Source organism: Aulonocara sp. 'chitande type north' Nkhata Bay, linkage group LG2 (genome assembly GCF_057382095.1).
Source record: "Aulonocara sp. 'chitande type north' Nkhata Bay isolate Kocher_YH1m ecotype deep benthic linkage group LG2, A_spYH_male_GT1.1, whole genome shotgun sequence".
NCBI classification, from domain to species: Eukaryota; Metazoa; Chordata; class Actinopteri; order Cichliformes; family Cichlidae; genus Aulonocara; species Aulonocara sp. 'chitande type north' Nkhata Bay.
In genome coordinates this window covers 32,470,174-32,495,599 of record NC_141345.1, presented here as the reverse complement: position 1 = coordinate 32,495,599, position 25,426 = coordinate 32,470,174, and the positions used below count along the sequence as shown (strand labels likewise).

Below are 25,426 nucleotides of genomic sequence, written 5' to 3'. Positions count from 1 at the left end.
CGCTGGAGTTTCATTTATGGAGCGGATAAATGTGGGATTGTTTATAATTAATTTCCAGAACAGTTGCCAACCTTTTCAGTGTATTTCCTGAAATTTCCACCGAGTCCACACTAGACAAATTTCCACTTTCTTTGCAAAACATAAGTGTTATCAGCCCCCTATGAATTAGAAGTCCACAGTCATGCGCTAACTTCTATTTATTATCATTTCATGCACAGGATTCAGTCTTCAAGGGTGCTTTCATTATGCATACCAAGACAGCAAGACAGTGCCTAGTGTTTGTTTGTTTTGTTCATTTGTTGTCAAATATTGCTAATTAAACGTTGACAGAATAAAGCCAATTCATGCATGGTCATCACCGTGAACATCACCATGCACATCGAGTTTGATTCATTTTCACTCAATTTTGACATCAACAGATGTTAAGATTTCCTCAACGCTAGTTTTAGGATTTTGATTTAGAAGCAGAGCTTCTTTTATTATTATTTTATTTTCATTATTATCATTAATATTTACTATTCGTTTTTAGAAAAGTGCTATGGAAAACTAAAGAAGGCAACTGAGCCTACAGGTGTAGATTTCACTGGGTACACAGGAGGAATATCTTCCTCAATGGCTACAGCACATATAACAAAAATATGGCAAAAGCAGCAACATTAGGAAATAAAAAACATAATGACATTTATCAGTGAGGCAAAAGTTAAAGGAGGAAGCTGAGAGCGCTGTGTGAGTTTGTAGTGTAGTTTGCCAAAATTGCTTGTTCTTGTTGTTGCAAATCAGCCTTAATAACATAGCTGACATGTACGTGATTCCTCAATAATCATCCCAAAACACAGACATGTGTGACATAATTGGAGTTTCGAACATCAGTGTAAATGTTGCTGGACTACAGGTGGCACATGCACATTAAAGCAAGTAGAAGCCTGATATCAAACAGAATACTCTGATGTTTGAAATCAGACAAACACAAAGGAGGACAGAAGAACAAATTATGTCTGTACGTGTGTTGACATAGAGAGGATAATAATATCAGAAAAAACAGTTATTACCAATGGGATAATGTCACCCTCATTTTCGTTAAGTCGGGGTACTAGACAAGGTTCACCTTTATCACCTCTCATTTTTGCTCTGTTTTTGGAGCCTTTAGCCATAGCTTTACGTGAATGTAAGAAAATTAGAGGGGTGGATTTGGGTCAAGAAGAACATAAAACTTTTTTGTATGCAGATGATATTTTACTGATTTCAACTAACCCAGAACAGGCCGTTCCTGCAATTTCCTCAATTATTGATTCTTTCTCTGTAATCTCTGGATACACTATAAATTGGTCTAAGTCTGAAGCTATGCCTATTTCTAAATTGTGTCCGCCTGTTATGAGGAGTTCATGGCATTTCAAGTGGATGCCCGAGGGTCTGACTTATTTGGGGATTAAATTGACCCCTGGTTTAGACAACTTAATGAAAGTAAATATTTCCCCAGTGATTCAAAACATCCGTTCGCTGTTGCAGAATTGGGTTAAAATAAATCTGTCCCTTTTGGGCAGAATTAATTTGGTGAAGATGATTATTGCCCCTAAACTTCAGTACTTTCTTCACATGTTACCGATAGCAGTCCCACATAATTTGCTAAAGCTTTATAATACATGTGTAGAGGGTTTTGTGTGGGCAGGTAAAAAGCCATTGTTCAATCGGTCTAAATTATATGCTGCTAAAGAGAGTGGTGGGTTGGCATTGTCTAAGATGGTCTGGTATCATTATGCTTTCTCCCTCTCTCAGTTAGTTAAGATACATAATTCCTCTACTGATAAGCCATCATGGGTTGGGATTGAGGAAAGTCTTGTGGCCCCTTCGTCTTTAGAGGCCTTCCTTACTCAGAAGGGAAGGCCAGTACCGTTTAAAGATCCAGTACTGTCTTTCATGCAAGAGACCTGGCTTAGAGCTCACCAATATACCAACAGCAGCCCTTATCTCACCGCTAGAGCCTCTATTTGGTATAATAAGAAAGTATTAATAGGTAAGAAACCGGTCTGGTGGGAGGCCTGGGCTAGGACAGGTATTAATCAGATGGGGGACCTATTTGGGCAGACTGGTATGAAATCGTTTGCAGAAATCAGACGAGAATTCAATTTGGATCCAAGGGAAATTTGGAGGTTTTTTCAAATAAGACATTGTATTAAAGCCATTTTGAAAAATAATCTAGACCCTCCATCTAGTGTTCAGAAGATGTTTGCAACCCCTGACAATAACAGAATCAGGGCATCTAAATTTTATGGGAGCTTCAGAGAGGCACACGCTCCCAGTTTGGGGGGACTGAGGCGGTGTTGGGAGAAAGATCTGGGTATCCAGATCTCAGAGGACAGTTGGAAGATGCTGATCTCATCATGGTATGTCTGCTCACCTGAAACACAGTCTCAACTTATCCAGTACAAGTTGCTTCACAGAAACTATTGGACACCCAGTAAATTAGTCAGGTTGAAGCTCGCAGATAAGGACATTTGTTGGAAATGTCAGCAGGAAGTCGGGACTCTAGTTCATATGTTGTATACATGTCGGAAAAATGATTATTTGTGGGATGGGATCATCAACTTGGTGAATGATATTTTTAAACTTAATCTTTCTAAATCTCCAGCTATATGCGTCCTGGGCCTACTACCTGACGATAACATTCTCTCAAAAAAACAGAGATTGTGGATGCGTCTGGCTTTTATAACTGGTTGCAGGGTAATTCTTAGGCATTGGAAGTCATCCAGCCCCTGTTCTTTCAAGGAATGGACCGAACAAATGTCTAGGATGGCATCATATGAACGGGTTATGTATAGAATGAAGGGAAGAGAAGATATTTTTGAGCAGGTCTGGGGTCCCTTTTTGCGGTACATTGACAATGTCTCTTAGACATTATGATAAATGGTCTCTTAGAGGGATATTTCATGTGTCATTGGTATTTTGGTTGTTGTTTTTTTTTTTTTTTTTTTTTTTTTTTTTTTTTTTTTTTTTTTTTTTTTTGCACCAGGGGGTTTTACCCTTATTCGTTTTTGTTTTTGCTGATGTTCTCCAGGAGGCGGTGTATTATTTTGTTTCTCCTGGGTTTTATTTATTTTATTTATTTATTTATTTATGTAATTTTTTTTTTTTTTTTTTTTTTTTTTTTTTTTTTTTTTTTTGGTGTGTTGTTTGTTTGCTTGTCTTAGTTTGTTTGTTTGTTTAGAAATGGACAGAGAACTGACAGTATGATTATTGCAGTTGTATATTTATTTATTAATGTTTCTGTCCATCCAAAAATATTAATAAAAAAAAAAAAAAAAAAAAATATCAGAAAAAACAAGCATAATTGAGCATAATTGTTTGAGAGCAATACAGAATGCCAGAGAACCTTATTGTAACGTATTCTGGTATATTTTGAATTGTTAGTAAGCTTTTCGTTGTTTTTTCCTTTGAAGACATTTTCACTACTAACTAAGGTTGAAAGGGTAGAAAAAATCCGCTAGTGTGGGAAATTATGTGTCTGAAGGTCAAAATGTCCTTGGGGAGGACCCCCCCCCCCCCAGAACACAGCATAATGCAGCATGAAAACCCATGCTCTTTATTGGATCTATATTAAGCTGGAATCGTTTTTCCAAACTACTTTTTCCAGCATTAAAGACCTAAAATTCCACTTTTTTTGGTTATTTTACATCTTTAGTCCTTGTAGTTGCTCACAGTCTTTTATCGCTGTGCAGTTAAACATAACTGCAGTGCTGATCTGCTTGCACAGTCTTTTGGCAGGAACCTGGAGAGCTACATAATCACAGTTGTAGAAATTTGGCACTGCAATGCCGGAGATCACTTGTCTTTTAAAATTTCTGGCCCATGCTGTTGCCTTTTTTTTATCTTTGACTTTCTCTTGATGAAGTTTTAGTTTTTGTACTTTTGTGCTCTTTTATCTATAAAGTCATGGTGAGATTTGCTGTTCATGATAACTGCTCTGCTTCTCTTTTTACTGCAAGCTGTTATAGCACCTGGAAACATAAGAGATAAGATAAGATAAGATAAGATAGAACTTTATTAATCCCTCGGGTGGGTTCCTCTGGGAAATTCGACTTCCAAAAAAAGCACAGCAACGACCGAAGTTACAGTTACAGAACTGTTATATATATATATATATATATAAAAAAACACCCAGCACGCCCCTGCGGGCGGTTTATCCTTCAAGCTCGGGTCCTCTACCAGAGGCCTGGGAGCTTGAGGGTCCTGCGCAGTATCTTAGCTGTTCCCAGGACTGCGCTCTTCTGGACAGAGATCTCCGATGTTATTCCCGGGATCTGCTGGAGCCACTCGCCTAGCTTGGGAGTCACCGCACCTAGTGCTCCGATTACCACGGGGACCACCGTTACCTTCACCCTCCACATCCTCTCGAGCTCTTCTCTGAGCCCTTGGTATTTCTCCAGCTTCTCGTGTTCCTTCTTCCTGATATTGCTGTCATTCGGAACCGCTACATCGATCACTACGGCCGTCTTCTTCTGTTTGTCTACCACCACTATGTCCGGTTGGTTAGCCACCACCATTTTGTCCGTCTGTATCTGGAAGTCCCACAGGATCTTAGCTCGGTCATTCTCCACCACCCTTGGGGGCATCTCCCATTTTGACCTCGGGACTTCCAGGTTATACTCAGCACAGATGTTCCTGTACACTATGCCGGCCACTTGGTTATGGCGTTCCATGTATGCCTTGCCTGCTAGCATCTTGCACCCTGCTGTTATGTGCTGGATTGTCTCTGGGGCATCTTTACACAGCCTGCACCTGGGGTCTTGCCTGGTGTGATAGACCCCAGCCTCTATGGATCTTGTGCTCAGAGCTTGTTCTTGTGCTGCCATGATTAGTGCCTCTGTGCTGTCTTTCAGTCCAGCTTTGTCCAGCCACTGGTAGGATTTCTGGATATCAGCCACCTCCTCTATCTGCCGGTGGTACATACCGTGCAGGGGCCTGTCCTTCCATGATGGTTCCTCGTCTCCCTCCTCTTTCTTGGGTTTCTGCTGCCTGAGGTATTCACTGAGCACTCGGTCAGTTGGGGCCATCTTCCCAATGTATTCTTGGATGTTCCTTGTCTCATCCTGGACTATATATACATATATATATATATATATATATATATATATATATATATATATATATATATATATATATATACACACACACACACATATATAAATACAGAGACAAATATAAATAAAATATACAAAGGGGTTAAATAGAATAAATAGGAATAAAAAATAAAAATACAAGTGAATTGCACATTTCAAGTATTGAGTCTATTGCACTGTTGACTATTTACAAAAAGTATTGCACAAGGTATTGTACAGTGAGGTGCAGAGGCACTACAGCTTAGTTGTTCCCCCCTCCTTTGTCCTCCTGTTTCCCCTCCCTCTCCCCTCCAGAGAGGAGTTAAACAGTCTGATGGCGTGTGGGACAAAGGAGTTTTTAAGTCTGTTAGTTCTTGTCTTGGGGAGAAGCAACCTGTCACTGAACAGACTCTTCTGATTGTTTATGGCCGTGTGCAGAGGATGCCCAGCATTGTCCATAATGTCCATCAGTTTCTTTAATGTCCTTTTCTCTGCCACTGTCACCAGAGTGTCCAGCTTCATGCCGACCACAGAGCTAGCCCTCCTGATCAGTTTCTCCAGCCTGGATGAGTCCCTCTTAAAGCATACTTCCTGTGAGCATTTTTTATACTTGAAGAAAAGTACTAAAACAAACAGATGTTTATAAAATCAAATATGAATATGAATGGAATATCTTTTCGAATCAGCCTTCTGTGATATTAATAAGCAGCACTGTGTTAAGGAGGATCCTGTCCAAGAGTAAGGAAAGTTTCTTGAAGTTGGTCCTTCCTGCAGAAATGTTGATGCCTCTAAGGTAATACTTAGAAGGTAGAACTGGCCACATGCAAGTCTAGGGTTACAAGCTGTGTATCATACTCAGTGCTCAAAAACCACTGAGCACAGGTGAGGCAAATTATTATTCCATTGTGCTGTCTCATGCTCTAAGGGGACTATTTACAAGTGTGTATATATATAAAAAAATAATATAAAATATCTGAATAATAATATCTGGAAAAGATTCCTTAAATATATATATTATTGATTTGACAACCCATCCATGCTGTCTTGTCTCAGAAGGATGTGGCAACAAGAACCCTCTTGTCATTTATCCAGAATTAGGTGGTTAGATGCCACCTCCTGACAAAACCATCATTGTGTAATCACTGGCCATTCATCTCAAATGACATGGTGACAGATGTGTTGGTGAGAGGATATGCAGCGTCTTTTTGCTATGAGAGCACTTCCTCTGCAGATTCCCAGCTGTGCTGGCAGCTGTATCTGCTGACAGCTAACATGGATTCTGGTTTGTGTGCAGCCTCTAATTTCCCTGTGATCTCCATATTTGGAAGATAATTTTGTATTCAATATATTTAACTCATGTTTCTACACAGAGCCGGTCATGCGTGACCTTTCGTTATGCTGATGTCACTAACACTTTTTTGACTGACTGAGACTTAAAGAGTGAAAAATATGTGTCGGTGGCACCTGAGGAGTTGTAATAAGGTCCTCTGGGCTTTCTTTGTGTTTAAATTCAGGAAGAAAGAGCATTTTATGACAGATTAACTAACCCAAGCTCACCTTTAAGCCACCTCTTTGACAGCAGCCTACTGTTTAAACGGGTAAAATGCCATTGGACTTCATTAACTGTATGGTGGTTTTTGCTATTCACAGCATGATAATGAGAAGAAATACTAGCCACAATGTGAGAAAATAGTTGAAAAGGGCTCTTTTTAAAAAAAAGAAAAGCATGCCTCTGCTTTATTTCTTTCATTTTATCTAAGGAGCAATTTTCAGAAAGGGGGGATTTCTTTGTGGAGCTTAAATTGAGTCCTACTAGTTGAGCCAAATCTAAAAAAGGCTGAGGCCCAAACCTGGCACAGCCTTAATAATCATCCCTCAGATATTCTGGATCACGTCCAAATAGGAGGCAATTTAGCTGCCGTAATCACCATGATATATTAAATATGACCAGTTATGCTAATGGACTAATTCATTAAGCTAATTAATGCAATAATTTGTGTACATTTCATGTTAGTGTTATTGTCATTTTATAATTTGTAGGTGTTAATATCAGCTCTGTAGGCAGTGAAGAATTGAACAAATTTGACAAAAATGCAGTTTTCTATATTAATATGCAAATGTATGCAGTTATGCACTCAAAAATTAATCACATCACTCACTGATCTGCAGTTTGAATATAAGGTATGACAAACAGAAACCATGTGCATGATTACGCACCATGTGTTGGCAGGAGGTCAAAATACCCTGACAGTGAAGAAATGCAGGATGGAGTAGAGGATGGGTCAGCTTACTCAACAATTAATTAACATCACCTAGAGGATCTTTACAAAAAGCTTTCATCTTCACACATTTGGCTCGGTTGTGTGCATCAGCCTGTTATAACCTTTTTTTGCAAGAAAGGAAAATCTTTTATAAAAGGACATCCAAGCCCATTTCAAACAACTGTAACATTTAAATATGAAGCAGAAGACAGATATTTATTTGTTAAATCTCCATATACAATATACGCTACAAATCTTTTTCTTGATTTTGGAGTTAAGTGTCATGGATAGAATATCATCAGCACAGCCTTCTCTCTTGATTTGCAAAACACTCAGCTCTTACCCACAACTAAAGTAAAAGTCTTCCATTTTGACTGTCCATGCTTAAGACATCCAGTGGCCTCTACTACATTGTTACGCAGCCTCCCACCTGGAAGGGGTCTAATACGACCACTACCAAACAGCATGGTGCTAACAACCAACAAGATGTGCTTAAAACAATATGTTGAATGCCCTTTAAATGTAGTTAGCATTGTCACCTCACAGCAAGATGGTCCTGGGTTCGAATGTTGCTGTAGAGAGGTGGAGTGGTCTTCCAGTGCATGCATGGGTGTTCTTTTGGTAGCCTACTTTGGCTTCCCTCCACAGTCCAAGGACATGGATATTAGGCTAATTAGTGATTCTTAACTGACATGAATATAAATGTGAATTGCTGCTTATCTTTCTGTGCACCCTCACAGGACTGGCAACCTGTCCAGGGTGTATCCTGCATGGATAACTTGTTAAGTAAATGGATGGATAATAGGGAAAACAAATCAATAATATAAGGCAAGTTGTAGCATGTAAGCCACTGAATGTGGTGTAGCATTATTGTTTTTAATAGATAGGAACCACAACATAACCTGTACACTGTAGAAAATTGATCATACATCATCAACACTGTGTGCAGTGGTTGCAAAGGTGATTACACCTTTAGGCATTTGCTGTGGTACTATCCTTGAGTTAAGCACCTTTAAATGGATATTACTGAAAAACTGTCATGTTTTCTCAATAGAGATATCAAACCTTGACCAGAGACATATAGTAGATATGAAAATGTCACTGATCCAAACATGGATTTATCACTGATATTTTTCTTTTATCAACTAAAAGGATAATTTTAATGAACTGCAAATAACATAAACACATTCTTTCAGTATGAATAACTGGCAAAATGACTTCATGGACTTGTAATCAAAGGAACAGGCAATTGCAATTCTGCAGGATGAAGAGGAGTAGGAAGAGTTTATTGGACCGTGGAACTTTATTAAATCTTGTTTGGGGTTTTTTTTTTTGTTTGTTTTGTAGATATCATATCAGTGTTGGTCAAGTTACTTGAAAAAAGTAATCAGTAACTAATTACTGATTACTTCCCCAAAAAAGTAATCCCGTTACTTTACTGATTACTTATTTTCAAAAGTAATTAATTACTTAGTTACTTAGTTACTTTTTAAAAACACGATTTACAACCTGAAGAGGTGATAAAGCGATAGATCTTTCAGCCCAATTCTACTTTTTCTACATAATCCATCATATAAAATGTAATCAAATGGAAAAGTATCTTTTTTTAAACTTGTTTTATCAGTTTTAATCTTTTAACTTTATGCATCAAGCAAAAATTTAATGATATGCAACATTCTCTGACTTGAATAAATTAGTTTAACATTTAAACCTATTTTCTACACATTCCAGCACATAAAATAAAATATTTTTTGTGTTTACACTCACTCTTTCAAATAGATGCAAGTAAAACACAGCAGAAAATAAATAAAGTCAAAGACTCAGCGGTCCTGTTGCTCTATTTTCACCTGTAAAGCAGGACTACGGTAGGCGGAGGTTTACCCTGGTGCAGGTGTGCCGCGGTCAGTTGAAGAATCCACGAGTTTCTCTGTGAATTTCTCATTACGTCGTTGCGCACTCGGTGCTTGCTTGGAAGTTTAGGGGTTTTTTCGCTGTAAAAAGAAGTTTTCTTCCCACGCACGATGGACACTAATGTTTTTGTCACTTTTTATGGAATCAAACTCAAAGTAAGGTCAGTACTTCCACGCTTTAAACGCTCCACGCTCATACTCTCTCCCACAATCGATATGTGATCCATTGTTGATCTGCACACAGCTGTTGTCACTAATGGCGCACTCGCTTACGTCACTGTCGTGAGACATTCTCGCAAAAAATCACGGTTTTAGTAACGCAGTAACACAGCTTTCCTACGGGAAAGTAACGGTAATCTAATTACCGTTTTTGCAATAGTAATCCCTTACTTTACTCGTTACTTGAAAAAAGTAATCAGATTACAGTAACGCGCCCATCTCTGTATCATATTGTTGAGTCTGTTTTATATTCCACTCTCATTCCTCATTTTTTTTTCTGTTATTGTAAAGGCTGTCTATTTTTTTACTAATACAAATCTTCCAGTTAAATATGTTCAACCACAAAAAAGGAAAGAAAAACAGAAAAAGACAAAACAAGATAAAGCAAAAAACACTACAGAGTATGACTGACTGAGTGACATAGTGAACTTAACTCCCATTTTGTGCTCGCTGGGCTGATGGTGAGTAGTAGATAAAAACTGCTTACTCAGGGCAGCTCTCAGGTGTGACTGTGTGTTATGAAGCATGCTGCTGATTTCATGCTCAGCTCAACCTAGCTTCAAGAAGTCTACTACCAGCCTCTGACTATATATACTTGATAGAATAATTATCGAACTGGCAAACAATGTTTACGTTTTGAGCACTTAACTGCTAATAATTCCAGATAGCATGACTTGTGAATGGAACGCGGGGTTGAAAAAGCACTCAGCCACCACTACGGCAGTCATGATGGTGCCAAATAGAAATTAAACTCCCAACCTACAATTAAAACTGACAGTTGAAATCTCCCGAACAGCTAGCTGAGTGCAGCTGAGATTGTTTTGTCAAGTGCTGCTTTCAAGGTCAACAAGTGATTTTGAATCTAAACTCTTGAGTCAATGTGGAAAAGAATTCCCTACAGAATAAAAAAAAAAAAAATTAAACATAACATCAGTCATGACACCTGATGAAGATTTGGTCACATGATCAAAAGCTCTGTGCTCTTGTAGCTTTTGCTAATCAGCAGTCCCCCCACCCCCCCCACCCCCAAATTAACTGACTAACAATCCAGAAAAAATATGCTACTCTTAGTTGCTACAGAGAATTTTAGCAATTTAATCTAAAAACAACTTTTCTGTTATATGATTTGGTAATTTCCAGCAGCAGCTGCACTCACTGCTTAGGGCCAAACAAGAGGCTGACAAATTTAGGCGGTGAACATGGTTTCTCTTTTCACACGGTAATATCGAGTGAATAGAGAAACCATGACATCAAAAGTTGCCCTTTTTTCACATGTACAGTAGCACGCAGCAGAGGAGAATGCTCTTCACATGTTTTCTCTACTGAAAATACTTTGGTTTAGGTGATGGCTCTGCCTGTATGAAGCATGCAGGAGGCCGTGACATCCACCCACTAACTGTGAATTTATTTTACACTTGTTCTGTTCTTACATACGCGCAATCAAAAAATTGCACAAGGGAGCCGGCAGGTTAAAGGTCATTTCAATCTGACTATTTGCATTTTCACATGTGCGACTGTTAGGTTTAGAAAAGCACATGTGTGAGAATAGCTACCCCTTGTTGCTTCTTGTATACATATGAATTATTCACTAACACATTAGGTATAGCAGCCCAAGTATATGATAATAACATTTCAATTTGTTACAGTGCCCTTGGGTGAACAAAAATGAATAAATGCAAGATTAAATGCATTAAACTGCAGCACAAAAAGACTTCAAAGAGACTTGTATCATCATTCAAAACCCCTCCATCAATCAAATCTCAGTCGCTACATTTACAAGCCTCTGAGTTCGCTGCCAAACTAAGTTCAAAGCGGCTTCAAAGAAGAAACTTCCCGTCTACAGCCTTCCTTCTCAACTCCGTAGGAAGCCACTGGTCCGATATCCCCGACTCATTAGACAGGGCAATGACTCCAAATGCCAAGCAGATAACAGGAGTGTGTTCCTGTGCCACCGGATGACAGATAAAGACGGAGATGGATCCTTGTGTAAATTTGTTGGCTGCATGTTGTGATGACATAATTCATCACCCACCATCCATTTTATGAGGCTGTTATCCATTTCATTCAGATATTATCCATACACATAAACTGTGATAACACTGTGCTTTGAACTTACGCTGGCGTATTGTGTCTTCTCACTAAATCCTCCAAGCACCACACGTTTACCACGGATGGAGGAATGTCAGAAATGCTTGCGGGCTATGCTTACATTGAGCTGTGTGCAAGCGATGAGATGAGTTGATTCCTCTGCAGACCTGCGTGTGAATGCATTTCCACGCCCAAATCTCTTATTAATATTAAACTTATACTCATCATTTCACTGTCACTGTCATACAAGCAATTCATATTTTGCATGTTTGGAGTATTTAGCGAATGTGAGAACATGTGAGCCAGAGAGGATGGAGATAGAGGATGAGAAAAAGTTATTTTTCTGCCCTGGTAGTGACTGCAGAGCCTGAGAGCTAAATCACTTTCAAAGTTAATCTGCTATAAATCCTGGCAGGCAGTCCAAATCTGGGCAGAGAAACTTTTGAAATCAAATGTGGAATTTCAATGATCCTCACACTCAGAAAGTAGGTACTTCAAGAGAAAATTCAAGAGAAACATAGCAGGTAGATTCCCTCCTTGAGAACACTGGCATCTCATTTGACTCTGCTTATGAGTCTTACTTTGCATTAGGCGTATGAAAAGAGTCCTGTTGGAATCACAGAGAAGCCAAATGTGTGATATTGGTACATAGGAGAACAGATTTACAGCAGTTAAAACATTAAGTTGTGAGGGTAAGTAGAGTTCAGCTGGTCAATCACTGGAACGCTAATGAGCCTCTCATGTGCTTCTTACTTGGCTGCCTGCTTTGTTCTCTGCAGGACTGTAAATGTTTTGTGTGGGCTGTGGGCTTCCAGTGATCGCTGAGACTGACTGAGTGATCCTGCAGGCACTCAAACTGTTTTTTTTCCTTTCCTCAAACAGGGTGTGCAATTTTGCTGTCCAGATAGAGACACAAAGATTTTTCATAGATATAAAATACAGTACAAATGTATGGGAAACACTTCAATTTTCCTCTCGCTTATTCCAAAAACAGAAAACACTGGACACAAATGAACTAAGCTCACTCAATATTTTCTAAAATGTATTGTTGGGTGTTTTCACATTAAAACAAAAAACAAAAACAAGCAAACAAAAAATTGCAACTATTTTCCTCAGAAAAATGTATTATTATAAAACAGTGTTATCAGAAAGGTTGGTGGGACTGTGCAAGTAGTTCCACTAACATCCTCAGTATAAAAAGTAGTTGAGTAATTGCAGAGTAACTTGTCTAATTTCTTTAACTTAAATATTAACAATCCCATGAGTCCTTGCTCTCTCCACGTTCATATTGCCAACAGGCACTCAGGGATAAAAAGTGAAGTCATTGAGAAAGAGTTAAATACTGCATTTCTTCTAATGGCCACTTGAGGCAGTCTCTCAAAAATGTCAAACTTTACACACACACACAACCCCGTTCAGCTATCATAGTGAGGACCTTCATTGACATAATGCTTTCCCTAGCCCCTTACCCTAACCAAAAATGAATGCCTAACCCTAAACCTAAACATAACCCTGATACTAAAACCACATTTTGAGCCTCAAAAATGACTTCAAATTTGTGAGGACCGGGTTTGTGTGTCCTCACAAGTGACTGTTGGTTCTCACAAGTACAGTAGAATGCAGATTTCGGTCCTCACAAAGATAGCTAGACAGGAACACACACACACACACAGACATACACACACACATAAAAAAAAAAACCTGAATATATAGCTTCACAAATCGGTGGTGGACATCAAAGGCTACGTCCATCATTTATATATAGTTTAATTTAATATGTTTCATTAATCATAAATTAATCAAACAGAATTAAAGGCAAGAAGAACAACCTCAGTGCAATTTGCATTTACATTGCTGTCTGCCTATGCAAGCAGTTTATAGCTGTCTAACCTGATCTAACCAGATACTAGGGAGGCATTTATGATACAGACCTGGGAGTTTGGCAAAAAGTAAATAAATGTAATTCCCTAAATATCAAATAGTCCTCATTTATATTTCTTGTAATAGTAAATATTTTAATGTTTATGACTTCATCTGAAGTAGGCAAACGTTATCTGTTGATGAAGAAGAATCAAAGCCCCCTCTACTTTATAGGGAAGAAACTAAAAAACAAAACTTTTTAAATTTCTGTCAGGGCTCTGTGTGCAGGCGGATGGAGAGGAGGATCCAAATGCGAGACTTGGACACTGAATACAACTCAAAACCTCAGCTTTATTGCTGGCATGAAGACAAAACATGAAGTGAACACTGAATACTGAGAACAGAAACACACAGGCATAATCTGATGGTACGACGCAACAATGAGCAAGGACAAACACAGGGCTAAAATACACAGGGACGTAATCAGGGAATGGAAAACAGGAGGGAGAAATTAGACTAACGAGACAGGGGAGCAGTAAAACTGAACACACTGACAACAGACAGAAACATGAACCTTCAAAGTAAAACAGGAAACACGACACACTTTCCTAGGACACTGACTTGACGGAGTGAGACAGACTAGACACTGAACTAAACCGGCGATAATAACAAAATACAACCCGAACCTTAATCATAATGCAGAAACATACCAGAATAACTGATTCATCATAAAAACCAACAAAGCACCAGAGAAACATAAATAAACCAAACATAACAACTCAAAATACTGGGTCAAACTGACCCAGAACCGTGACAGTAGCGCCTCTCTAAGGGCTGGCTCCCGACAGTCCTAAACGAAAAAAAAAACAGAACAAAACCAGAGCACCAGGCCAGGACGGGCGGAGGGGGTCCAGGATGGAGGGACAGAAACCAAACAAAAGACAAGGAGCAAGAGTCCAGAACAGTCCATAAACACAAGAAAAACAGTTCAACACACGGGAGGTCAGGAAAATAGTTCAAAAACCAAAAACACTGGAGACCTAGAAACAGTCCGAGAAATCAGAAGTCCAGGAATACAGTAATGATCCAAACAAAACTAGACCGGATCCCAACCACTGATTGTCCAGAGGAAGCGGAGCGACGGCTGCGTGAGCGTCGCTCACTCTGGGAAGAGGGAGGTAAGCCAGACTGCAAATCCTCCTGCAGACCGGACCGAAAGTCTTTCGGTGGGCCGGGCTGGGATGAAGAAGCGGGACGTTTGTGTAGCTCCGAACGTGGAAGTCCCAAAAACAAAGCAAAGGATTGCAGTGGAGTAAGCCCAGTGTCTTCCACCACATAATCCTTCTTTCCGTGACAATTTCAATTTCTATCATAAAATTTAAAAAAAAAAACTGAAGCTCAAACATAAACTCCAAGTGATAAGAAATGCACTTCAAGTTTTTGGAGTTTCACTCTCTCAAGATGTATGAATTAAGAAATTATAGTAATTAAAAAAGATAATAAAACCCTACAAAAATAATTTTATGTAAAAAAACAGGACTTGGTGACATTTGAAGGGGAATCGAAAGACTCTATTCTTGGTTCCTGCTAAAGAAGCTTGAGAATTTCTCAGAGTATATCGTGTGTCTTTGATCCACACAGCCAGTCCTTTAAGAAATGCCAGATAGCACACTGTGACCAGTCCCAGACTGCCAGTTTATACTATATGAAAATTTGAACTAATTCATCCACAGAGTGTGTGTCCATTATTCATCGCAGCACTGAAAAAAACCACCCAAAGCTAAAATGAAGGGGATTCTAATATATGTTTTGCACAGGCTTTCTGTTGAGTTTGGCACAGCATCTGAGAATTATAAACAGTGTAGTGTGTACTATTAGCTTCAGTTGTACCTTCCAATTAATCCAAAAACCACAGTTATTAACAATCAAGAGCACCAGGAAGCACAACAAAAATACTCCCAACGCAGCAACTCCTGAGAAAGATTTGACAAAGATTTCAACCTTATATGGCTGACATCACAATCATTTATGGTCTTGGGAGTCTTTCCATATGAGACAGAGGCAACAAAGACCTTGACTTTTCTTTTATAGCTCTTTAATTTATAGACCATTTCAAATGTCAGGAAGTACAGGCTGCCACTACAAGACTGCAGGAAAAACCGCCTGGCAGAGGCACATGGCTCTCCCATTGTTAATAATCATTACATAATCAGACCGATCTGATCTACTGTACTGTGCCCTGAACAATGTTCTCACACTTGGCCACAGAAGCAGCGAACAGCGAACTGTGACTTGTGATATCATTAAAATGCAGCGCATGGCCAGACCACCCTTACTCCCAGAGCATCAGATGCTTCCAACAACCAGCAAACAACAGCATTATTATTTCAGAGACAGACTGTTATGTCTCTGGCTTTGACCAAAGCCGCCAGGTTCCTAACAGACCCACTGAAACATACAGTATTTTACAATGCCTCAAACCACACTTGTCATCACTGTGCTCGACGGGATTAGAGCCGAAACCTACAGCCTGTTGGCCTTTGCCTTGAAGGTTTGTTCTACTTCTGTTATGGTCTGGCCATCTGCAAAGAGCCTTCTCAATATATCCCCAAGCCTTGGCCTTAAAAGTAGTCACGGAACCCTTGTTCTGCCATACTGCATGAAATAGGTTATGACAATAACAATTTAACAATCCACTTGGAGTTCAATCAAGACATGGAATGTAGGAGGTCATGCTTCAGAAATCTAGAGCTGTTTGAAAAGTCAGGAGACACGGCCTCATACTGTTAGCTTATATTGATCTTCGAAGCAAGGAAAAAGAAAAATGATCCAGTGGAAATGCTGCCAGCTTGATTTCACTGCACACAGAGCAGGGATCCTCTCACATCATTACAGCAAGCTAAATGCAAATAGTAATCAAAATTACATTATAGCCGTTTTCATCTGTAAAAGCTACATGTGATAATAATAGGTTTTCTATTTGTTTGTATCTTTTCATGCAATGGTGAAGTCCTATAAAAGAGAGAGGCAACGTGCACAACGGAGGGGGAAAAAATATTTTTCACATCATCAAACAAACCGCTGCTTGCCAGGAGAAAAGAATGTCAGGAGCAGGTTGCGTCTCCTAAACATGTTAGCAGAATAACATACGTCAGTCTGTGTGGGTCTTCTGCACAATAAAGATCCCACGTATTAAAGAGGGGAACAACAAAGACAGACACAGAGACACAGATGGGAGTTGGCAGCGGTTAAAGCTTAGCTCAGAGTGGGAAGAAAAGAGATGGAAAAGGGGGGGGAGCAGTGTTACAAGTGTCATTGTTGAGATAGGTTGGGCTATTAAGTCATGAAACATAAAAACAAACAATTTTTATATGAAAATATACACTGAAAACACTTGAAATGTAGATTTAATCTCAGTTTTTTTCACCATCTTTAGTCAGTTTTTTCTCAACTGCCGCCCCTTGTATTTAAAATAGCCCACATTATGATTGTTAAAAACAGGTAGGCAGACAATACCCATACTGCTGGTCAAACCCAGACTAACAAGGGAAAAACTACTAAAGGTGATTTCTGGAAATAAACACCCTATTAACACCCAATTTAAAAGTGCTTTTACTCTCCAAACTGCTCCAGTGGAGTCACTGTGCCCGTAAAGGGTAACTCTCAGGTGAGAATCTTTAGTGCGCATGCGCCAACCAGCGTGCAGCCTGTTACATTCGCTCCTGCTTTTCTCTTAGTTTAGCTTTTTTTTTTCTACGTATTCTTTTTTTTCCTGACTTGTATTTTCCTCCGTTTTCTATCTCTTACTCAATCATGTGGATTGAGAGAGTTTTTGTTCTTCTGGTGGCCGTGGAACTGTTACTTTTATCAAGGAACGGGACCGCGGCACATCTCCTACACGCACGGACTGTTTACTCCAGAGATCAGCTGATCGCCCTGATGCCGGCCGGTTCGCTGGCCAGGCCCGCAGAAGTACCAGCTGAAATTTGGAGGAAAACACATCGGGGATGCAGAGGTCAAGGACAGAAGAGAAGAAAAAAGGTGACGGTGAGACAGCGGAGGCTCGAAGCGAGGAGGAGGTTTAAACCGTGTCTGCCGTCTATCGTGATGGGTAATGTGCGATCGTTGGCAATTAAAATCGACGAGCTCTCAGCACTGGTACGGAGTCAGAGGGAATACCGAGAGTGTAGCCTGATGTGTTTCACCGAATCATGGATGCACCAGGACATTCCCGATGAGAATGCTTCCGTGGAAGGCTTCCACACTGTTCGGGCGGACAGGGACAGCATCGCTAGCGGTAAGCGGAAAGGAGGTGGGCTTGCTGTTTTAGTTAACAACCGGTGGTGTAACCCTGCCAACATAACAATCAAAGAAAGGATTTGTTGCCCGGACACTGAACTGTGTGCTGTTGGACTCAGGCCGTATTATTTACCCAGGGAATTCTCTCACGTCATCTTGGTGGCTGTTTATGTACCCCCCTCTGCTAACCCCACAGCTGCATGTGACACTATCCACTCTGCCATAGCTCGGCTACAGACTCAGCCCCCGAGTGCCTTTATTGTGATCTCGGGTGACTTCAACCATGTATCACTGGACAATACACTACCAACATTCAAACAATATGTGGACTGTCCCACCAGGGGAGAGAAAACTTTAGACTTACTGTATGCTAACGTCAAGGATGCATACAGCTCCTCCTCCCTCCCCCCACTTGGTAGGTCAGATCATAACCTGATTCACCTCACCCCCCGCTATGTGCCAATTGTGAGGAGGGAACCTGTGACCACCAGGACTGTCAGGAGGTGGTCAGAGGAGGCCTTAGCTGAACTACAGGGCTGTTTCGAGGTGACCGACTGGGAAACACTCTGTGAGCCTCACGCCGAGGACATCAATGGGCTTACTGAGTGTATCACAGACTACATAACTTTCTGCACCGACTCCATTGTTCCAGCTCAGACTGTTCATTGTTACCCAAATAACAAGCCATGGGTGACTAAGGACATCAAAGCCCTCCTCAACAACAAGAAGAGGGCTTTCAGAGGGGGCAACAAAGAGGAGGTGAGGAAGATCCAGGTGTTACTAAAGGACAAGATCAGAGAGGCTAAGGACAATTACAGGAGGAAGCTGGAGTGGAAACTCCAGCAGAACAGCATGAGAGAGGTGTGGAGGGGCATGAAGACCATCACTGGATTCAGGCCAACCAACAGCAGGGGAACTGAGGGAGGTGAGAATAGAGCCAATGAGTTGAATCTGTTTTTCAATAGATTCGACACCACAGTGTCTGCTCCTACGCCCACAACCTCACCTGTAGTCAGCCTGGAATCCAGAGCCACACCACTGTGCCAGCCTCTCTCTTCACATGGCGCTGTTGCCTCCTGTGAGATTCCTGACACCCCTCCCCCACCCATCACCTTCACTCAATACCAGGTTGAGATGCAAATGAGGAGACTTCACTCAGGCAAGTCTGCTGGACCAGACGGAGTGAGTCCCCTTGTCCTCAAGACCTGTGCCCCCCAGCTGTGTGGAGTCTTTCATAAACTGTTTATGCTGAGTCTGAGTCTGCAGAGGGTCCCGGTGATGTGGAAGACATCATGCCTCGTCCCTGTACCAAAGACGCCACGTCCCAGTGGCCCCCAGGATTACAGGCCCGTGGCATTGACCTCCCACATCATGAAGACCCTGGAAAGGCTCATCCTGGACCAGCTGCGACCCATAGTAAGACCACACCTGGATCCCCTTCAGTTCGCTTATCAGCCTCGTCTCGGAACTGAGGACGCCATCATCTACCTGCTCAATCGTGTCTACACCCATCTGGACCAGCCGGCAAGCACTGTGAGGGTCATGTTTTTTGACTTTTCCAGTGCTTTCAACACCATCAGGCCGACCCTCCTGGGTGATAAGTTAGCAGCGATGCAGGTGGATGCTTCTCTGGTGTCCTGGATTGTTGATTACCTGACAGGAAGACCACAATATGTACGTCTCCCACAGTGTGTGTCTGACAAGGTGATCAGCAACACAGGGGCACCACAGGGGACTGTCCTCTCCCCCTTCCTCTTCACCCTCTACACCACAGACTTCAGCCACTGCACAGAGACCTGCCATCTTCAGAAGTTTTCTGATGACTCTGCGGTGGTTGGATGCATCAGCAGGGATGATGAGACAGAGTACCGGGCTGTGGTCGACTCCTTTGTCACGTGGTGTGAGCAGAATCATCTGCAGCTCAACGTGGCAAAGACCAAGGAACTGATCGTGGACTTCAGGAAGACCAGGAAACACTTGACCCCTGTTTCAATTCAGGGGGTCAGTGTTGACATTGTGGAGGACTATAAATACCTTGGAGTACACATTGACAATAAACTGGACTGGGCTAAAAACACCACAGCACTTTACAGGAAGGGCCAGAGTCGTCTCTATTTTTTGAGGCGACTGAGGTCCTTCAACATCTGCCAGAAAATGCTGAGGATTTTCTATGAGTCTGTTGTGGCCAGTGCGATCCTCTATGCTGTTGCATGCTGGGGGAGCAGGCTGAGGGTCGCAGATGCCAACAGACTTAATAAACTAATCCGTAAGGCCAGCAATGTTGTGGGGATGGAGCTGGACTCCCTCAAGGTGGTGTCGGAGAGGCGGATGCTGTCCAAGATAAAGACAATGTTGGATAACACCTCCCACCCACTCCATGACATGCTGGTCAGTCACAGGAGCACGTTCAGTGAGAGACTGAGATTACCGAAAAGCACCACTGAACGACACAGGAAATCATTCCTGCCTGTGGCCATCTCCCTGTACAACGCATCCACTTAACACACTGTTTGCTGCTACAACTACACATGTTTCTTTTCCAACTATTTATTTATGAGTGACTTATGTATGTATGTATGTATATATATGTATATATTGTACTATTCTTAGTTAGTGTATTGTCTGTCTTGTCTTAATGTTGGTTTAAAATGGAGCACTGTAACAAAAAATAATTTCCCCCAGGGATCAATAAAGTATTCTGATTCTGATTCTGATTCTGATTCAGAATATACACAGTGTCATTATGACTGTGAAACCAGGCATTACTTAGGAACAGTCTGTTGCTGATAAATTCAGTCAGTACAGGTGGCATCTTTCAACAAATAACAGAATTCAAACTGAAGGAATAGAGAGATATTTTGGGATTGTGCTTATTTTCTTGCCAAGAGTGAAATTTGAAGACTGATGCCACTATTATGTCTGCACTGTAAACATTGAGCTTGGCAGGCAGGAAGAAGCTGCTAGCTCTTTTCAAAGTTCAAAATTGCATCTGCTAGTATTGCTAAACCTCGCTAACTATCTGGCTATACTAAAATAACTCTGCAAATACTGAAAAACTAAATGAATTTTTGGTGTTGCACAGGATGTGCTAGAGACATTTCTTGGCCATCAACAGCTGTTTGCAGTGACTTCCTAGTCTTGTTGTCACAATGTGGCTGCCATTTCAGGAGTGAAGATGCACTGATAGTGACAGGCAAAATGTTGCTTCGTATATTAGATGGAAAGCCAAGGATCAGATGAACAAATTAGCTAAGAAATCTGCTGATTTGTGTTAGCAGGTACATTTTTAAGCTTTGAAAAACATCTGCTTCATGTTTTCCCTCACCTCCCGACTTTATGGTTGACTAAATTAATTTAGTCAACCATAAATTTGGTTCCACAGTCAAAACATTTCTTCAAATGGTTGTAAAAACAAAAAAGTATGAGAGTATATCTTGAGCACTGAACTTTCTTTATCTGGTTCAGCTAATTCTAAAATATATTTTCTCATTTACTTTAGCTCCACTGATTCATTTCTGTTTGCCCAAGGTGAATTAGAGTTATTTTGCAAAGCTTATGGAACTAAAATGTTTAAAGGGGATCTTTTATTCTCATTTTAAGCTCCTTAATTTTATTCTTCAACTCTGTTTAGGTAGTGTTGCTAGATTCACAGTTCAAGATCCCTGTCAGTTCGCTCTTTATCTCAGACTAGCTCATTTTTATTTTTATTGGCTGCCCCTCGTAAACATGAGATGTGAACAGCAGGTGGGCGGGGCTTCTGTGCTTACAGAAAGAGCTGACCGTTTAGGGATATCCTCTCAAATTGACACCATACAGGACCAAGAGCAGAAGAAACTGTCTGCGAGGCAGCGTTTAGAGCAGCTTTTGGCTTCACTTGGTAAAGCGTAAAAGCTCCCCTTTAAATCAACATAAACATGTACTTCTAAGAATAATGTTCTGCCCTTTAGATGAACCAGTTTCTGCCAAAAACCAGAAACAGTCCATATAAGAGTTATAGAATGGGCTCAAACTAGCACAGATACATTCATATTTATTTATATTCATTATATTTGGGCAGAGGCAGAAGTTTAAGAGGCATTTATCTCTTAAACCTTTTCAAAAGCAAAGAAAACAATCTGCATGACTGGATACCAAGAACATTTCTTTTGATGTCTTTTGGGTGAACAGACCTTTTAGATATCAAACGGAGCTTTGAAAAAGTGTTTATCAAGCATGGTGTTAAATTCTGAGAGTTGAAAGGTTGTGTGTACACCTCCATCTGCAAGGGACTCGAACACATCGTTCACTGTATAAACCCATTAAAGCAGCTTTACCGGCACAGCAAGTATGTTGTCTTGTGACACATGCTCAGGTCACATGTTAGAAACCTCAACACGGGAAACTGGTAGTGTTACAGTTTTTATCCCCCACATTTGATCAGTGGTCTTGTACAGTTTTCAAAAGAGGCCAGAGCAGACCATTATTGGTTTAATGGGAAAACCTACTCGAACTGACCTGGCTGCAGCATGAACAGTTGTATCTGACATGTGCACAGAAAGACACAAGAGTACTTCTCTCAGAATAAAATCTGCTTTCAAAGACCATTTACCTCTCTAAAATAGCCCATAAAGACATCTCAGAGGATAATTGCTAAAGATTTTTGAACCTGCTGCGACGCCTGGACACCTGAGATCACGGTGAAAACTCTAAAATGGTACCATTTTCAGTGGCAGCGCAATTTTCCTTCCCAACATACAGCTTTATTGTCATATCACCCCAAATCTGCCCCCTGCAACTAGCCACCATCAGTGGGTGCTCACACCTTCAGATTGTGTGCTTTTCCTCTCAAAGCTGAAATGCCTTGATCAGTTTCCTAGCATTTTATTCTTCCTTCTAGTCAAAAGCATTATTGACTCAAAAGCCTTTGCCTCCCTACTGTGCCCAAAAGAAAGTCGTTTTAATGAAAAGCAGAGCAGCTCCATTAACACTATACCTGCTCAGCTGCCACCTACAGTATATCTTTTGTTAAATGGCTTAATTGGAGTCCAAAGAAGAAATAGAAAGGCTTTTCTGGTCTTAGTGTGGTGGAGAAAAAGAATGTTTTATACGGCTATTTAGCTTTGTCATCTTGAACATTATTGTGCACTGATATTATTGGCATCATTCAGTGCACAAAGTCTACAGAGTCATTCTAAAAATGAGCATTGTCTTATCTCACTATCCGCTTCCCTCTACAGCTGACTCTTATTTATTAAGACTGGTTTATCAAATATCCTCACTTCATTCTGCACAGTATATATAATATATAACTTACATAAATGATACATTACTTGGTTCCTGGCTTGTATTCAAGTGGAGAATCAATTAGTGAGTGCAGCCTTGAAAACCAGATTCACAGATCCATCTAATGCACCATTGGAAATAGATTCTATCTTGCGGTTTCAAAGAGCTTCGAAAGATAAAGTGGATGCATTGCGGGAATGGAGTGTTTGAAGTTTGATCGTAGAGGCCTGCAGATGGCTGAACGTTCAAACTGCATGGCTTCTGTAGCATTTGTACTTTCTACACAAGATTTTTACTTGATGGTGCAATTAGTCAAGGAATGTGCTGGGATTGGCATCATCTGTGCACCTTATGAATTACAAAGTATGTCAACATTGTGTGGGAAGGACCAAACACCAAGAATGTAAAGTATTTATGAAGACATCCTCTGTCTTGTCCCTTTGATGTGCATACTGCACTTACTGTAACCAAGTAAAGTTGTCACTGGGTGAATCAGGATTCAGTCTTGTCCACAAATCAAAAAAGAAAAGAATAATAAAGGTAAAAATTGAAGAGTTAGCCTAGTTTTTGTATGATCTGTGCAGATAGAGGTATTTGGATCATTTAAAGGCAAGAAAACACTAAGAAAAAAACACTAAAACTAAAACTCTTATTAAAGTGTCGAATGATGATGCATAAATGTGTTTAAAACATAAGTAAACCTGTAAGATTTCCAATTATATTGTCATCTGAAACATGAACTTCAAAAGAATGTGCTTTTATCCACAGAATATATTATTAAATTAATTTGAAACATGACAAATTCTGTTGTATATTAATGTGCACGAGTCCTACTTTTCCACACAAAAAACAAAAAAATAATGATGACGCTCCCACGTCCTGCAACAGTAACCTCGTGTAGTGGATTTAACATGTAAAATCTAAGTCGTATCGATTGAAGAACTTAATCTGGTTTTCTGCTGGGCTACTTTTAAGTCCGTCTGATGCACCGCAGCAGAGATTAAAACAATGACCCCCAAATATTTTCTTTCGCAAATCGACAGACAACACAGTTAACGGCCATCCCCGGCAGAGCCCGTAATATAGTACTGCCAAATGAGTCAGGCGCAAAGCAGAGGATGAAAAACAAAAGTATAATCCCTTCGCTGCTAACGGTGTCACTCAAGGATTAGCGTGCCAAGGGGGAAAAAAATAACACGCTAAGTACTACGCGGATAAATTAAAAGCTCTGGGCAAGGCGGCGTGCCTGCAATCGTTTCAGAAACATTGATTGTGTTACAATGGGGAATGTTTGTGCTTCAGTGCTCTCACCCTGACAGCATAACAGCAACTATAATCTCAACTTCAGATATCCGGATATCAGCTGATTTGAGTCTCCGGGACCTGGCTGAAAGTAAATTGAAAATGGTAAAAGCTTAAGGCAGTAGATTGAGAGATATTTTCTGAGTCGGGGAGACTGACCCGGTGGATTATTAGAAAAGAGTTGTGGCGCCTCACCGATGATGGGGGTTAAGCTGTGTGTCTGATAGCGAGTCACTCAGAGATGAATGAGGACTTCCTCGGGAAGGCGCTCAGATCGGATGGGCTTTAACAATTAGTCCACAACAGCATATAAAACACACAAACACACATTTTCTTACCTGTGAATCCAGACGTTAACCATCCAGGAGGGTAATCCGAACAACAGTTGCGGTGAACGGATTTAAGCAACACTTCTCAACAAAGTAAGGACCAATTAATGATAATCTCGAGGTCGGGTCAAATCCACGGACGGTCTGGGGGTAATTTCCGATGTGGGCAGAGAGCTATGCTCCGTAGAAGTTTGCACCTCTAAGCAGCCAAAGGGCAGATTGTTAATCCTTTCCCAAAATAACACCAAGTACAGTAGAGCCGACGGAGGAAGGAGAAGGCGAGAGGAGGGTGTAGAGTTCAGCACCACGACAGAGTGGACAGCTCCGACGGCGCAGCGATCTCACCTCGGCCGCTTTCGGGTCTCGTGTGCGCCACTGAGGTAGGAGCCACCAGCCCCAACCTCACCTACTGGCTCAGTCCTGACCGGATTTACATACAATCACAGGGGAGGGAGGGAGGAGAGGAGGGGGTGAACCAATCACAAGTATCCCGTAGTAGGCAGTATAGGCAAGAGAACGAGCGCACACCGACAGAGTGGATGTGGAGCGGTTTAGTGCCTCCGTGCCAAGCGAAACTGTCCTTGACTAAAACGGGAGAGAAAGCGAAGCGCGAGAAAGAGAGCGAGAGAGGGGGGGGGGCAGAGAGAGTGCGAGAGAAAGAGAGCGAGAGAGACGGGTCTTATGGCTGCCCCGCTCTCTCACTTACTCACACAGAGACACACACACGTATGTGTATTTATATTTATACACACGCAGACTCATATATCAACCATAAAGTAATGCATTAACGGTGCTACATATTC

At 41.0% G+C, this 25,426-nt stretch overlaps 1 protein-coding gene across 1 annotated transcript in view; it reads right to left on the bottom strand.

Moving 5' to 3' along the window:
* Positions 1-25,175, bottom strand: part of fstl5 (follistatin-like 5) — a 197,731-nt gene extending 172,556 nt beyond the window's left edge. The window contains exon 1 of the mRNA XM_086259763.1: positions 24,633-25,175. Coding sequence (XP_086115889.1) covers positions 24,633-24,655 — 23 coding nt within the window. The 5' untranslated portion in view covers positions 24,656-25,175. The remainder of the gene's footprint in view (positions 1-24,632) is intronic.
* Between the last annotated feature and the right edge of the window lie 251 nt (positions 25,176-25,426).